The sequence below is a fragment of the Carcharhinus amblyrhynchos genome, chromosome 20, assembly GCF_965287045.1.
Source record: "Carcharhinus amblyrhynchos chromosome 20, sCarAmb.v2.hapA, whole genome shotgun sequence".
Lineage (NCBI taxonomy): Eukaryota > Metazoa > Chordata > Chondrichthyes > Carcharhiniformes > Carcharhinidae > Carcharhinus > Carcharhinus amblyrhynchos.
Window position 1 is genome coordinate 41,434,121 of NC_137343.1, and position 17,521 is coordinate 41,451,641.

Sequence of the window (17,521 nt, forward strand, 5' to 3'; positions counted from 1 at the left end):
TGTTGACATTGACTGCATCAGATAGCCTTTGCTACTGTTTAAAATTCAGTTTTCATTTTTGGCTATGCTCGATTGGTGATATTGGCTTTTTTGGCTAAATAATTTAAAAGATCCCTGAACTACCCCTAGCAACATTGAGCATCAATAAGCTCATGTACATTCCTGGTATTCAAACCAATATTCCATCAATGTTATAGTGGGAGATTGAGAGAATCCCCATGGAATTTCTGGCCATTGTTCCTGCAAAGGATGTCCCTTGTCTTATCTGATGCGTGGACAGATTGTCGACTGATTTTATATCAGTCACTTGGATTGGTTGAGCTTTCGAAAAGCTTAATGCCATTGTGACTTTCATGCTGTCTCTGAGCAATGACATTGTGATGTGACAGACTCTCTGGGAATGAGAAGGCTCTCCTATCATGTGCAGATTGGATTGTTTGACCAAGCATGTGATTCATGGGGTGAAAAGAGGTGCATATACAATGCCTGAAGTGAAGACATGCATGCCTTTCTTGTCCCCTCAAGAAATGTTCTCCCTCCTCCAAATCTGGAGCTGCAATTTATCCATACCCTCCACTGTCCACCTTCATCACCATCATTTCTGCAAGCAAAACAGCAGCTGCTAAGATAGACTGATAAAATAAGCAAAGTTTCTTGCGATTAAAACAAACAACACTTGAGCAGCACCAAGGAACTCGGTCAAAATACTATAACAGCCAAAAAAAAAGTCACTATCCAAAAGTGACAAGTGATACTTAATAAGCCACAGCCCAATGTACAAAGTGATTGCCATATCTGCCTGCATTAAAATAATAACTACTCCTTCCAAAAACGGCTGGAGGGCTTTGGGACATCCTGAGAATATGAAATGCCCTATGTATAAGAACATAAGAACATAAGAAATAGGAGCAGGAGTAGGCCATCTAGCCCTTCGAGCCTGCCCCGCCATTCAATAAGATCACGGCTGATCTGTCGTGGCTCAGTTCCACTTTCCCTTTCTTTCAATATAAGTAAGCCCTACTGGAAAGTAATCTTTTCTATTTCCTCTGTGTCCTTGTAGCTGCAGATCAGATGTCTCCTCCTGACTATCTTCGCTGCCAGTATTGGTGGCACCTTCCAATATGGGTTTAACCTGACAATCATCAATGCACCAACAAGTGTGAGTCTAGATTAGAACAATGGTTAACTTGTAAAAGTTAGTTGTTTCTGTACTTGTAAAAGCAAATTAAAACTAAATCCATATTTTCTTCTTATCCTCAAAACGACAGTTCATCCAAAACTTTATCAATGAGACCTGGACTGAGCGCTATGGCACGCAGCTGGAGAACTGGGTCATCACATTGATCTGGACCTTTATTGTGGTCGCTTACTCTGTCGGAGGATTGGTTGGGGCACTTATTGCTGGACCCATGGCCATAAGGTTTGGAAGGTAAGAGCTACAGTTTTAAAGTTTTAAGTTTATTTATTAGTGCGACAAGTAGGCTTACATTAACACTGCAATGAAGTTATTGTGAAAATCTCCTAGTCGCCACACTCTGGTGCCTGTTCAGGTACACTGGGGGAGAATTTAGCAAGCCTAATGCACCTAACTAGTCTTTCAGACTGTGGGAGCATCCAGAAGAAACGCAAGCAGACACAGGGAGAACGTGCAGACTCTACGCAAACAGTGGCCCAAGTTGGGAATCGAACCCAGGTTCCTGGCGCTGTGAGGCAGCAGTGCTAACCATTGTGCCACTATTATTTCCCTGAGATACCTATTCAATTTCATTTTGAAACCATTGATTTTCTGGACATCCAATTCAACAGCAGCATTTACCAAACACAGAACCTGTACCAGCCAAAAGAGCAAAGGCAACAGGTGCCTGGAATCAACATGTTTGTAAGTTGCCCTCTAAGAGACACCATCCTGATTTGGAAATATGGCTGTGATTCTCCCAAAATTACTGAATTGGTGGGAAAACTATTCTAGAAACCGACTGTTTTCTTGGTTCAGCTTCTCACCCAAATCTCCGTACTCTGTGCACTGCAGAGGTCCCAGTCATGAATATCATTAAAAATCCAGGAGAGTGGGGCCTATTTGCCTCGGAGTCTGACAGTTCTGGCACTCTGCGCATGCACAGTGGTCACCATCTGTCAGACTCACCATTTGCTAGCCAGCTCGATTTTTGCTGGCTGACTAGGGATCGCAGCAGTGTTGCACCTCCAGCCCTACCTCATGGACCAGTTGTGGCCCCCACAAAATTCTTGTGCCAGCCCTGAACCCCCTTGTGCCAGAGCGCCCCAATGTACAGCCCACCCCCCCCCTCACCCTCTCCCCACTGGCCCCCTTCCAGGGTTAGATCCCCTTGGAGCATGCCCCTCCCTACCCTGGCAGACCACGCCTCCTCCCAGGCTGCACCAATTGCTCCTCCCCCCCCCCCACACCCCCCAATCCCAGACAAATCCTGTCTATGGAGTGGCAGCGGGGCCCCCACCCCCACTGATTGACCCTAGGCCCTGCCCCCTTGGCATGCCTGATGCCCACTGGGCAGTGCCAAGGTGTCTCCTGGGAATGGGCACTTCTCCCCTTGGGCAATGCTGGGGGCACAGGCTGGCACTGCTAGGGTGCCCAAGCCCAAGGGGCGACACGCCACACTGCCTGACCCTTGGTGGGCCCCAAATACCCTGGCTTTATTCTGGCGGGGTGTGCCACTGAACTCCGCTGGAATGAAGTATTCCTGGTGGGGTGGGATATTCTATAGGGACCAGAAATTCACAATAATTGGATTTAAAACATATTTAAAATACATTTTAAAAAGATTCAAGTTACCTAACTGCCTTCCCACTAGTTTCCAGTGTGATCTGACCGGTGACTGTTCGCCAGCTCTGGGAGATGCGCATGCGTTCCCAGTGCATGTGCAAATCCCAGTAAAAGGCCGGCGATGTGCATCTCTCACCTCAACCCACCAGAAAAGTTGAGTCGTCATGGGAGAATCCTGGCCTATATCACTATTTCATCACTGCTGTTTGGGGCAAAATCCTGGAACTCTCTATTAATGCAGGACCGTGTGTGTATCTGTGCATTTGCTACCAAATAAACCTGTTGGCATTTAACCTGGTGTTGTGAGACTTCTTATGGTGTATCTAAAGTACATGGACTGCAGAGGTTCAGAAAGGTGGTTCACCATCACGTTCTTAAGGGCAATTAGCGATGGGTAATAAATGCTGACCTAGCCAACAACGGCCACAAGCTATTAACAAATAACAAAATAAAAATCCCAGAGGTGATCCAGGGAAATAAACAACTTAGAATCCTCACATTCTTCATGGAGAAAACTCTTAGGGTAGAATTTTGTGCCTGCCATCCACCACCACCGTTGGGTGTTGTGCTGCGCCCAAGTGGCCTGCCATTGGCTGGTGGTGTGAACTTCTGGTTCTGCCCCTAACAGTGCTATTTCCCGTTGTTTGCAACCTCTGTAACTGGGGGGATCAGCCAGAAAAATCCCACCTCAAATCTTGAATATAAGTACCTGTGCTGAAGATGCAGGCACATTTATTATTTAGAGGAATTTAGGCACTAATAAGTTGTTCAGCCCCATTGATAATACTGAGAAAAATTTAGTGATATTTTTCAAAGGGCAACTTGCTGCCGTGCTTTGAGTACATTTTACTAACAAATTTTCATTTACTTTGTATTCTCCAAGGAGAAATTCACTGTTGTTAAACAACAGTTTTGTTCTCATTGGTGCTTTGCTAATGGGGCTAAGCAGAACGGTGAAGATCTTTGAGTTGATCATAATCGGGAGATTCTTTTCTGGAATAAACTCAGGTAACATTTTTTTTCTAACAAATTAGAGGGTATTGGCCTTGGGCAGGAATACATAATGGAAGAAATATTTTTGGCTGCCTGTTATATACCCTGCCTTGTATACTTATTGTTTGTTATACACCCTGCCTAGTATACTTGCTACCACCTAATTATACGTGGACAATTGACTGTGACTACAGGGCCTCAATTTGCCTCCACTGAAATTTTTCAGTTTGCTTGGGAAGGTGGCAGTAAAACGAGCAGCCTGGCAGTTTTGACAGTGTGGGCTGCTGTTGAGCAGGTATGTTGAGGTGGGGCGGGGGGGGATTTCCAACTTTGTAGGGGGTCCTCTTTGCCTATTGGGGGCATCCCTCACCTGGAGGTTCCCCTCCAAGTCACTCACCATTCTGATGTGGAAATATATCATCGTTCCTTCACTGTCATTGAGTCAAAATCCTGGAACTAGCTCCCTGACAGCACTGTGGGTACCCACACCATAGGGACTGAGTGGTCTAAGACGGCAGCTCATCACCATCTTCTCAGCATCAATTAGAAATAGGCGATGGATTCTGGACTAGCCAGTGTTGCCCATATCCCATAAGTGAATTTAAAAAAAACAGTTGGTAGCCCCTCTTTATCCCACACCTATCTCCTCTCTTTCCTTGCCCTCCCACCACCCTCCCCTCCACATCCTGCCAGTCATGTACCCACTCCTGAACTATTGGCCAAAAAACACATTATAGGATGTGTTGTCAAATTTAGTTTGATAATGCTCTAGTAAAGTGGCTTGGAATGTTTTAATTACATATTTGTGGTTTATGTGCTTGTATACATGTGATGTGAGACTTGAACGTGAGGCTTGTAGCAGTGTTGGAGAGCCTAACACCACACTGTCTGGCCTGTTGCATCATTTTCACTCTTCTTTCTGACCATAAACTCCTCTTTAATCCATTCCAGCGACTGCTGCAGCAAGGATGAAGCTTACATTTAAGGGTTGCAGTCGGACTTTAAGTAGGGCAGGCTGGATTTAAATAAAATTGACATGGAAAATGCTGGAAATACTCAAGTCGGTTTGGCAGCAGTAGAGAAAGCAAATATATAAATTGATAATTAATAACCTGTTGTCAGACTAACATTTCCAGCATTTGCTATGTCAATTTCATTTAAATTCAGCCTGCCCTACTTAAAGCCCGACTGCACCCATTAAATGTCATCAGAACTGGCAGTGCTTGTCTCAAACAAATTTGTGTACCCATGCAGTTGGCACAGCCATATCATTTAATTTAGCAGGCAGTATAACATTTGTTAACTGCTTTCATTGCAATGCCACCTCATGCGTTAATTGTTCATCAGAGTCCCCACTTCAAACTTACAATTAATCCAATTGTTCTAATCACAAAGATGTGTGAGTTAGGTGGATTGTCCATGCTAAATTGCCCCTTAGTGTCAGGGTAAATGCATGGGGATAGGGTCTGGGTGGGACTGTGGTCGGTGCAGACTCAATGGGACAAATGGCTCCTTCTGCACTGTAGGGATTCTATGATTCACACAGTTAATATCCAAGCAAAATATCACAGCATTACAAATTACCTCGGAACCAAATTTACAGATTGAATATTCAGTCAGAGTAAACTACAAACAATACTGGTCAAGAATGGTTGGATCCATAAATGTGCCTCATGTAACTTAATTTTTCCTTTTGCATGAGGTGTGGGATTGAATATTAATCCCATGTATCTCGGTGAGAGCGCACCAAAGCAAAGACGGGGCGTGGTGGCTCTGTCATGTGCTCCGTTTACTGCAATTGGATTAGTGCTGGGACAGACCATTGGAATTAGGTAAATCCTACGTTTTATAATCCCTAATGTGTGGTGCAGTTTCACAGGACTAAGTGTGTGTTTCTGATAAAATGCTTTATAAGAACATAGGATGCGAAACTCTGATAGTTATTTCAATGTCAAAGTAGTGGAAGCAGATCTGTAAGAGAGACACAGCCATTTAAAACTGCATGTTAAGTTTCAGCAGAGCTGGCTGATTCTGTAAAATGGACTCCTCCCCCGCCTCACCAAATCCAACTGCGAACACCTCACCACCCCCCGGCCACTCCCTCCCCCAGTTCTATCCCCAGCACAGCCTGGGCATTGGGGGAAGTGCTTGAGCAGTGCCAGGGCACTGCCTAGGAAGGGCCTCCTTCCTCCAGGGGGCTGTACTCACCTGTGTACCTCCAGAGAGTTCTGCTCACCAGGTGCAGTCATGGGAGAACCTGTCTGTTCTCATGCCTGCTCATTGATGAGAAGGGACTGTTTAATATTGGGGAATACCCAGTGTAAAGGCCTGGTAATGGTATTCAAATAGATGCCAATAGGGATTCTGACTTTTATAATTGGCGAAGTAACGGGGACAGTCGATCAGAGAAATCCTGCCGGTGTAAAAGTCATTTTGGGACTCGCATGTTATTCTTTGCGCCTCCTCTGCTGTTCCCACCCCTTGAAATTGGGAGCGGAAAATTCCCCCCAAAGTTATACAAAGAGAGACTACTGGTGGAAGTACCTTTCTATTAGAGACTACAGTCTCTAAGCCATGACCTTGATGGCATCTCGAAGAACTCTGTTTATAGAAGCAATGGTTCAGTAAGAAGGTGCAGAAGGAACCTATTACAAATCAACCTCCAAATATTCTTTTAAGTTCCCAAAACAGACTTTGGAACACTGAACTATTTTACTTGCATGTGTATACTTGATACTACCACTAAACCTCCCCTGATATATCTTGACGGTGATCATAATCCTAACTTTGTATAATATCGATGTGCTATCCGAGGGACAGGATAATAGTGGTTCTTAACTGCCCTCTGAAATAGATCAGCCTCTCAGTTGTATTAGACCACTGCAATAATGTCTAACTAGAATAAAACCAGTTACACGCCCGTCGTTAACCTAAGCACCAGACACAACAAAATACACCCACCCAGTCGATCCTGTGATTTCTTCATTGACAACTCGGGGCTTGTGACAGAATTGGGAGAGCTGTCATACTGACCACTCAAGCAATAAACTTCATGGTCATACTCCTGAATCATAACTTAAAACCAATGCCCCAGACACTGCATCACCATCCTTGGCTATTTCCTGTCCCACTGATGGAACAGACCTGAATTCTGGTAGCACAGTGTGGAGGGCATGCCATCAATGATACAACTATACTACATGGACTACAATGGTTCAAGATGGGCGTCTCAAGGGAAAAGCACGGTGGGCAATAAAAGCTAGCTATGCCAGCCATGCCCGCATTCTGGATCTGTTGGATGATTCCCAGATAGTCCTCAAAGCCTTTGCTCATTCAATATCCTTTTCCTTGAAGCCAGGGGCTCATTAGTTGGGTGTGAAATTTCCTCTCTGCAGGGTCAAGTTCACCCTGGCATTGCCTGAGTAATGAATGAAGGAGTGCCACACATTTAAGGAAAAGTATGCAGGAGTAGATTACTTATCTGGGCTGCTCTCATGGGTTCCTTGGAAATTATTTTCAATGTATTGGATTAAACTGGGTTATGACCTCTGTGAATACAGCTGTATTTTTAACTTCTTCATCAAATGAAGAAAAATAATATCAAGTTAAACCTGGATGAAAACATCCAGTTCTTCATTGGAAATATGCTCTCTTCTGCTATCCCTCTTGCCATAGAATAACTTACAAATCTTTGTGTGACAAACACCATAGGATACCTGCTAAAGCAGAGTTTAAAAATTGGGACACCAATGTGCAGATTAACAAATTTGATAACTTTACCACCAATATATCTACCAATGAAAGTTAATCATTGGGAAATGATGTCCACGTATATATTTATATGTGTAATGTGTTAATTATACATCAGTTTAATTTCTAAATAATTCTTCAGAATGTGCACTTCATTGACAGGAATAATATGTCAATATTGTCCCACCACAGAATTGCTGATCATTTGTGCTTAGTGTGAATGTGTTGGTTGACTGTTGTGAACATAAGGTGTATTGATAAGAAAATGAAGCCATTTCCTAATATTAATTGCAGGGAAATTTTAGGCAATGAGAAACTGTGGCCTCTACTGCTGGCATCGAGTGCGGTGCCAGCTCTAATCCAACTCATCAGTCTGCCGTGGTGCCCAGAGAGCCCCAGGTACTTGCTGATTGACAGGAAGAACAAAGACTTGTGCATGAATGGTAAGTGGTTCAGAGAGGGGAGAATAAAAATTTTCGCATTGGCTGGGAATTTGATGATAGCAGGAACAGAAAGTTACCCTAATCTGCTCTGTTCCTCCATAAGCAAACCTTTCATTGTCATAATTGCACAGATTTATTTATTTTAAAAAACTAGTTTGAGAAGAGAACAAATTTACTCCACAATCTACCTGCAGTAGATAAGATGCTAATTTAGTTTTCCAGCAATCAGGGGAAAGATTATCCGCTTCATTGGGGCGAATTTTACCATCCTGTCCGCCATCGGAGCTGGCAAGGGGTGGGCCACAGAAAGGTCCATTGACCATGGGCAGGATTTTCCGGTTTCAGGGCGAGTGAGGCCGGAAAATCCCACCTATTGTCTCTGAACAAACTTCTTTCCAAAGTTCTTCATTGGAAATATGCTCTCTTCTGCTATCCCTCTTGCCATAGAATAACTTACAAATCTTTGTGTGACAAACACCATAGGATACCTGCTAAAGCAGAGTTTAAAAATTGGGACAATCAGCAGATAAGGTCTGTAAGTGTTTTCGTCCAGGTTTAACTTGATATTATTTTTCTTCATTCGATGAAGAAGTTAAAAATACAGCTGTATTCACAGAGGTCATAACCCAGTTTAATCCAATACATTAGACACAATTCTCCCGATTTTGCACCGAAGCTGTCACAAGTGGGGAAGTCAGGGTGATACCCACTGGATCTGGCTGCGCTTACCAGATCCTATTCAGCTCATCTTAAACGAGCTCTCCCCCCACCGCCACCCCCCCCCCCCCCCCCAAGCTGGATTCACACAGCGCAGAACAACCCAAGTGCGCGACACATTGGAATTGGACCAATCAGACCAATATTTTTGATTTAAGTTTTAATTTATTTATTAGTATCACAGGTAGGCTTACATTAATACTGTAGTGATGTTACTGTGAAAATAATCCCCGAGTCGCCACACCCTGGCGCCTGTATGGCTACACTGAGGGAAAATTTAACATGGCCAATGCACCTAACCAGCATGTCTTTCAGAATGTGGGAGGAAACCGGAGCACTCAGAGCAAACCCATGCAGACATGGAGAGAACGTGACCCAAACTAGTAATTGAACCCAGGTCCCTGGCACTGTGAAGCAGCAGTGCTAACCACTGTGCCATCGCGCCACCTCACTGTGGAATTATGGATTAACCTCTGAAAGTCTGACCTGCAGCAAGAGCCCAACAAGAAATTCAATCCTGTACCTGAATTGCTCTCCAAAAATTTAGTTCATTATAAGACTGAATAGATATTAAACATAATATCCATATAAAAAATGCAATATTTTGAAGCAAGCTTGTAGTTTTCCCCCATGACAACAGGATCTCAATGGTTCTATCCTTTACACAAACCCACAATTATAGAATGTAGTGTAATCCTGAAATTGGAGCTAGTGTAGGAGCATCAGTGTGGTATATGATATTAGAAGTTTCAGCTAGTGGACATTATTGTCTGTGCTCTTCAAAACCTTTGAAGTGGCCTGGTCATAAGCCCACAAGGCAGGTGACCCCTTTAAAGTGCTCAGATTGAAAGGGCCTGTCCGTTTCAATAGGGAGATCCTCTTGCTTTCCCTCAAGTCTCAGCTGCTTCGAAACCACTTTGAATTGTTTTTATTGTGACCAGGCCACTTCAAAGGTTTTGAAGAGCACAGACAATAATGAATGATGTCTGAAATTACCACCCTGAGAGTGAGTCCCTTCGCCACCCGGAAGAGACTCGGAACATGACCAATGCCCAGCAAGAATCCTGATTTGACCCTCTTGCCCAACTCAACAGGCCATCTGGATTCCTGACTGGGGCGAGCAGCCCAGGAGAATCCCTCCCCCCAACTCCCCATCTCCACTGTTACAACAGTCCAGTTGCTTTCTGGGAAGTTTGAGAGCGGAAGTAAGTCAATCAATTCAAATAAATGCCTGCTGCTCACATGATTGTTAAAATTGTAGCTTTATGAATAGAATGTAAAGTTATGTCAATGCTGCCTCACTCCAATTGTTGTCTCATCAACCAACTTCTTTTCAAATCCTTTTGAGGTTGACCTAGAGTATTCAAGTAATGATTATCTGACTAGAATATTTGAAGAGGATAAACAGCTTCTATAATTGACAGGGAAGGGATTAGTAAGGTCTGACCGCCCCTCTAATTAAGCAATTATGGGCCTTTGCATTTCTGTAGCCATGAGGAGATTATGTGGCAACGTCAATCTCACGGCTGAAATGGATGAAATGCTGGATGAGCAAATGGCACTTGAAGGTCGAAGAGCAAAGAGACTGTGGGAGCTGTTCTGTGATCGGTCCGTAAAACATCAGTTGATCATCACTTTTGTGCTGGGCAGTGCCATGCAGTTATGTGGAAATGATGCCGTAAGTAAGACTGAGGTCCACTGGGGCCTTGCTCCTAATGATAAAAAATAACCAGTAATACCAACGTAGACCTGCAGCTGAAGTACCTCGGTTCTCAATTTGTCTTTTCCCCTTGGTTGCTGAAGGACGGTGTCGATCTTTCTTTTTGCTTTGTATCTGTATATCATCAAGCATTAAACTACACTGTGCCAGGCCAGTGTTGTCAGGGTAACAGGCAGGTGTTGACCACAGTGTAGAGAGAAATACATGACCCCTGTTCCTATTATATATTCCAAACCAGGAGATAGCAGATCCTGAGATTTCCCCCCAACACTTCCCACCATCACATATGTAGGCTGGGATACTGAATTCCTGTCAATGAGAGCCTGTTACTGCTCCCCGCTTCCCCCCCACACTCTCTTTCCTCCCCACCGCCCCCAGCCATGTCTGGTAGGCCTTCAGGCCTTGCTGGACAGATTTTGGATGGGAAACTCATCTGAATACCATTAAGTCCCTGAGCCATTGATAAATCCTGTTGGCTCATGGATAGTGGCTCATTAATATGTTTAATTGACATTCTGTCACCAGTAGGGGGGATACCTGTGTTGAGCACTTGTTGTTCCCCACTACGTTTGGGAGAATTTTCTCACGTTTGGGAATTGAACGTGGCTACTCCTGATCAATTCCACTGGTGCCCCCACACCCTACACCCCACCATTATCCTGCTCTGATGAACCCCATTAAATTCTACTTCTTTGTACTTGAGCAGTATCTTTATCGCGATTTCACCTTCTTCAAGTCTCGTTGTGAGCCATGGCATAGGCCATCCATGAATTGAATATGTAGAAACAACCTCTAGATTGTAGGACTTACCTTTTGGTGGTGGCAGGATAAATCAGTGGTAATATGAGGAAAGACGGCAGCATTCCGAGGTGATCTCACAATTTCGTGATGTGGGTTCAACATGAGCTGCTGATTGGTGAGTGTGCCCTGGTAGATATTTTAAAAGTATACTTCATTGAAAGTTATTGTTTAAACAAGACTTGTTTTATTTATTTTACTTAAAGAATTCTAAAGTTTAAATTTAAAGGGTTTAGTCATGACAGCAGAGCTCAAAGCTGTGGTTTGCTCCTCCTGTTCTACGTGGGAAGTCAGGCACATTTCCAGTGCCTGGGACCAGTGTGTCCAGCTGTATCCCCTGGAAGCTCGGGTTTCAGAGTTGGAACAAAAGCTGTGGACACTGTGGAGCACTTGTGAGTCTGAAAGCATCATGGATAGCACATTTAGCAAGATGGTCACATTGCAGCTGAGGAAAGAAGGGAATGGGTGACCACCAGGCAGTCCAAGGAAAAAAAAGCAAGTAGTTCAGGAATCCCTTGAAATCCCACTCATCGATATTCCATTTTGGAGGCTGATGAGGGTACTGGTAATTCCAGGGAGTGCTGACAGAGCCATGCTTCTGACACCACACACAGTCTCTCTGTACAGGCGGGGAACAAGAGAGGAACAGCAATAATAATAGGGGATTCTACAGTTAGGGGTACAGATAGGCATGAGTGTGACAATGAGAAAGAAAAGAAAGACTTTTCGTAGGAACAAGGGGAGCAAATCAAAGGAGTATAAACGTGCAGGGTGGACTTTAAGAAAGCAATTAGGAGAGCGTAGAGGGGGTATGAGAAAACTCTGGCTGGTAAAAGTAGGGAAAATCGTAAGATATTCTATAAGTAAATCAATGGGAAGAGGGATAACCAGGGAAAGAATATGACCCATTAGGGATCAAGGAGACAATCTGTGGGTGAAGCAAGAGGACATTGGTATAATGTTGCACAATACTTCACATCCATCTTCACCCAAGAGAATGTATAGACCTCAGGAGAGAGACTGGGGTTCTTGAACAAATTGAGAGGGTGACAAGGTATTGGAGGTGTTGACAGGCTTAAAATTGACAAATTTCCAGATCCAAATGAATTGTGTCCCAGGCAGCTGTGGGAGGCAAGGGAGGAAATTGCAGGGGCTCTGGCCCACATTTTTAATTCCACCTAGGCCACAGGGGAGGTGCCAGAGGACTGGAGAACAGCTGATGTGGTTCCACTATTTAAGAACGGTTGTGGAGATAAACCAGGGAACTATAGACCAGTGAGTTTTACATCAGTGGTGGGGAAACTATTTGAGAAAATTCTGAAGGAGAGCATCTATCTCCACTTGGAAAGGCACGATCTGATTGGAATAGTCAGCATGGCTTTATCAGAGGGAGGTCATACTTAACAAATTTCATTGAATTTTTTGAGGAGGTGACCAGATATGTAGGTAAGGGTGATGCAGTTGATGTAGTTTAAATGGATTTTAGCAAAGCCTTTGACAAGATCCCACATGGGAGACATGTAAAGAAGGCAAATGCACATGGGATACAGGGTAATTTGATAAGGTGGATTCAAAATGAGCTTGGTTGTAAAAGACAGAGGTTGATGACAGAATGCTGCTTTAATGCCTGGATACTAGTGTCCAGTGGTGTACCACAGGGATCTGTGATGCATCTCCTTTTATTTGCCATTTATATAAATGACATCGATGACTGTGGGGTATAAATAGAGTTATTAAGTTTGTGGATGACACAAAGATTAGCCAGGTGGTTAACAGCGAGGTGGAGTGTTTTGGGCTACAGGAAGATATAGACAAGATGGTCAAATGGGCAGATATGTGGCAGATGAAATTTAAACCTGAAAAGTGTGAGGTGATACACTTTGGAAGGAATAATTTGACAGGGAAGTATTCAGTGAATGGCATGACACTGGGAAGTTCTGTGGAACAAAAGGACCTTGGTGTGTTTGTCCAAAGATCTTTGAAGGCGGAAGGGTGTGTTACTGGGGTGGTGAAAAAAGCATATAGGACAGTTGCCTTTATCAACTGAGGCATACATTACAAAAGCAGAGAGGCCATGTTGGAATTGCACCGAACTTTGGCGAGACCACAGCTGGAGTACTGCGTGCAGATCTGGTTGTCAGATTGTAGGAAGATGTGATTGCATTGAAGGGGGTGCAGCGGAGATTCAACAGGGTGTTGCCTGGGATGGAATATTTGAGAGGAGTGAGGTTGGATAGGCTCGGGTTGTTTTCGTTGAGAGCAGAAAAGACTGATTGAGATGTACAAGATTATGAGGGGCCTGGGTAAAGTGGATAGGGAGCAGCTGTTCTTCTTAGTTGAAGGGTGAGTCACAAGAGGACACAAGTGCAAGGTGAGGGGCAGGAGGTATAGGGGGAAAGTGAGGGAAAGCTTTTTTACCCAGAGGATGGTGATGGTTTAAAATGAGCTGCCTGGGAGGGTGGGAGAAGTGGGTTGCCTCACATCCTTTAAAAAGTACTTGGATGAGCACTTGGCGCATCATGATGTTGAAGGCTATGGGGCCAAGTATTGGTAAATGGGATGAGGTAGGTAGATCAGGCATTTCTCATGTGTCAGTACAGACTCAAAGGGCCTCTTCTACACTGATTTCATGAAATAGCAGATTCTGTATACTGTTACTGAATAAAACTTTGGATGAATACACACTTATATATATTCTTGTTAGACCTCAAAACGCATTTGTATTTTATCAACTTACTGCATTTTCTATATTAACAGAAAATTTCTGTATTTTGTTGGACTCAGAAATTGAATGCCATTTATTCCCACAGACATATACATATGCTGTATATGTATTCCATGCTGCTGGAATCTCCAGTCAAAATATCCAGTATGTCACTATTGGAACTGGGTGCTGTGAATTCATCACTTCATTAACAAGTGTATGTACTGTTTCAGTTCTGCTGTGTTTTATAGTGAAGCAATTTTTGCTGTGACACATCTGTTAAGTTTTGTTGATCATTATTAACTAATTTTAAATTCCAAAATCCTTTGTCTGCCATGTGAATCAGGAATGCCAAATGTCTCAGCATATTTAATTCTGCTTCACCATTTCAAATTACTTCCTCTCCCTCCTCTACTCAGAGTCTGAAGAATAATGCATGGGTGATATGTACTCAAAATGCTCTTTGCAATGCATAACCAAGCTGTGTTTTATTCTGTGCGTACCCAAACATTTGCCAGTAGGTCTGGCAGTACTTGTTGAGGGAGAACAAGAACAAAGAACAGTACAAGCGTAGGAACAGGTCCTTTTGGCCCAAGTCTGTGCCAACACAAAAGCCTTTCCAATCTAATATTTACTTGCCTCTATGTGGTGCATATCTCTACTCCCTGCCTATTCATGTATCTATCCAGTTGCCTCATGGATGTCGTTACAAAATCTACTTCCACCACTTCCTCCAGCAGCACATTCCAGATGTTCCAGAAGTTCCAAAGAAGAGTCATATTGAACTCAAAGGGGTGGCCAGAATTCTCCAACCTAACCCTTGGCTGGGATTCTTCAGGCCAGCTGAATGCCAAATTCTCCGTTCTCACTGGCAGGGTGTACAATATTGGAGAATTCCAGACATTAACTCCATTACTCTCTCCACAGCTGTTGTCAGACCTACTGAGCTTTTCCAGCCCTATTCTACATGTACCCAGACTGTGTTTTATCCTATATCTAACTAGACTGCACTTTATGTACCCAGGCCATGCTTTGTCCTTCATGTATCCAGATTGAGCTTTATCCTCTACGTACCTCAGATGTCTTATCCTCTTTATGTACCTAGATATGGGCAGCATGGTGGCACAGTGGTAAGCACTGCTGCCTCATAGTGCCAGGTTTGATTCCCAGCTTGGGTCACTGTCTGTGCGGAGTTTGCACGTTAAAAGGATGAGAAGAGAAGGGATAGGACCTATAAAAGGTGAAGGGGGAAAGGTCTGTGTGGAACCAGAAGAAATGGCAGAGGTGCTTAATGAGTACTTTGCCTCAGTATTCACGGTGGAAGCTGATCTGGGAGATTTTGCTACGGATTTGCAGCAGATGGAAAAGATTGAGTTTGTGGATATTAAGGTGGAGGATGTGTTAGAACTTTTGAATTCTATCAAGATAGATAAGTTGCCGGGACCAGATGGGATATACCCCAGGATACTGTGGGAGGCGAGGGAAGTGATTGCAGAGCCCCTGGCGATGATCTTTGCGTCGTCAATGGAGATGGGAGAGGTTCCGGAAGATTGGAGGATTGCGGATGTAGTCCCTATTTTCAAGAAAGGGAACAGAGATAGCCCGGGAAATTACCGACCGATGAGTCTGACCTCAGTGGTTGGTAAGCTGATGGAGAGGCTTCTGAGGGACAAGATTTACGAACATTTGGAGAGGTTTGACATGATCAGGAATAGTCAGCATGGATTTGTCAAGGGCAGGTCGTGCCTTACAAGCCTAGTTGAGTTCTTCGATTAATGTGACTGAACACATCGACGAAGGAAGTGCCGTGGACGTGGTGTACATGGACTTCAGCAAGGCGTTTGATAAGGTCCCCCATGCAAGACTTCTTGAGAAGGTGAGAGGGCATGGGATCCAAGGGCCTTTGGCCTTGTGGATCCAGAACTGGCTTGCCTGCAGAAGGCAGAGAGTGGTTGTGGATGGGTCTTTTTCTGAATGGAGGTCAGTCACCAGTGGAGTACCCCAGGGATCTGTTCTAGGACCCTTGCTGTTTGTCATTTTCATAAATGACCTGGATGAGGAAGTGGAGGGATGGGTAAGTAAGTTCGCTGATGACACGAAGGTCGGTGGTGTTGTGGATGGTCTGGAAGGATGTCAAAAGTTGCAGCAGGACATAAATAGGATGCAGGTCTGGGCGGAGAAGTGGCAGATGGACTTCAACGCGGATAAATGCGTAGTCGTCCACTTTGGCAGAACCAACGGGATGAACGAGTACACTATCAAGGGCAGGAGTCTTAGTAGTGTTGAAGAGCAGAAGGATCTTGGGGTCCGGGTCCACAGGACTCTTAAATCGGCCTCGCAGGTGGAAGAGGTGGTCAAGAAGGCGTATGGTGTACTGGCCTTCATAAATCGAGGGATTGAGTTTAGGAGTCGGGAGATAATGCTGCAACTTTATAAGACCCTTGTCAGGCCTCATTTGGAGTACTGTGCGCAGTTCTGGTCGCCTCACTATAGGAAAGACGTAGAAGCTATTGAAAGAGTACAGAGGAGATTTACAAGGATGTTGCCTGGACTGGGAGGCATGCCTTATGAAGTTAGGTTGAGGGAGCTGGGTCTCTTTTCCCTGGAGAGACGAAGGCTGAGAGGCGACCTGAGAGAGGTTTATAAAATGTTGAGAGGAATGGATAGGGTGGATTCTCAGAGGCTATTTCCCCGGGTTGAAATGGTCGCTACGAGAGGACACAGATTTAAGGTGCGGGGAGGAAAGTACAGAAGTGATGTTAGGGGTAAGTTTTTCACTCAGAGGGTGGTGAGTGAGTGGAATCGGCTGCCGTCAGTGGTGGTGGTGGTGAACTCGCTGGGGTCTTTTAAAAGACTTCTGGATGAGTATATGGGGTTTTATGGGATTGGGGGTTATAGATAGGTGTTGATGTGATCGGCGCAACTCGTGGGCCGAGGGGGCCTGTTTGTGCTGTAGTGTTCTATGTTCTCCTGCGTCTGTGAGTTTCTCTGGGTGCTCCGGTTTCCTCCCACAGTCTCAAAGACATGCTGGTTAGATGCATTGACCCAAACAGGCCCTGGAGTGTGGCGACCAAGGGAATTTCACAGTAACTTCATTGCATTGTTAATGTAAGCCTTACCTGTGACTAATAAATAAACTTTACAAAGACTCTGCCTTATCCTATCTGTGACCATACAGTGTCTTATCCTATCTGAACACAAGCCAGACTGTGCTTTATCCTCTTTCTAACCAGACCATGTTTATCCTTCAATGTCAGTGATAATGTTTGAGACAGGTTTTCACCAGGCCTGCCTGGGTGTGAATCTCATTACATCAGTGGTGGGTGGGCGGAAAGACACAATTGTGTAGCATGATCTTGCTGGTGCGATTCTGGCTTTCGACTGCTTATGGGATTTTGTGCTCATGGCACAGGCATCGCAAAAAACCAGCCATTGTATGAAAGAGGTGGACACTTAAAAACTATTAATTGAAAAAATTAGTTGATATTAATTATATAATGCCCTGTCACATGGCTCCTCTTGACCTCATGCCAACTTATGTCCCTCTAACCACCTCACACCCTCATAATCTTTATGCCAAATTAGTGCCAATTCAT

The 17,521-nt window shown here is 44.3% G+C and overlaps 1 protein-coding gene across 3 annotated transcripts in view; it reads left to right on the top strand.

Moving 5' to 3' along the window:
* LOC145355952 (solute carrier family 2, facilitated glucose transporter member 11-like) overlaps positions 1 to 17,521 on the top strand; it is a 39,565-nt gene that overhangs the window by 7,236 nt on the left and 14,808 nt on the right. For all 3 annotated transcript variants that reach the window (XM_080208461.1, XM_080208462.1, XM_080208463.1), the window contains exons 2-8: positions 1,061 to 1,159; positions 1,269 to 1,429; positions 3,684 to 3,808; positions 5,496 to 5,625; positions 7,838 to 7,986; positions 10,194 to 10,381; positions 14,032 to 14,142. In XM_080208461.1, the coding sequence (XP_080064587.1) occupies positions 1,061 to 1,159; positions 1,269 to 1,429; positions 3,684 to 3,808; positions 5,496 to 5,625; positions 7,838 to 7,986; positions 10,194 to 10,381; positions 14,032 to 14,142 (963 nt within the window). The remainder of the gene's footprint in view (positions 1 to 1,060; positions 1,160 to 1,268; positions 1,430 to 3,683; positions 3,809 to 5,495; positions 5,626 to 7,837; positions 7,987 to 10,193; positions 10,382 to 14,031; positions 14,143 to 17,521) is intronic.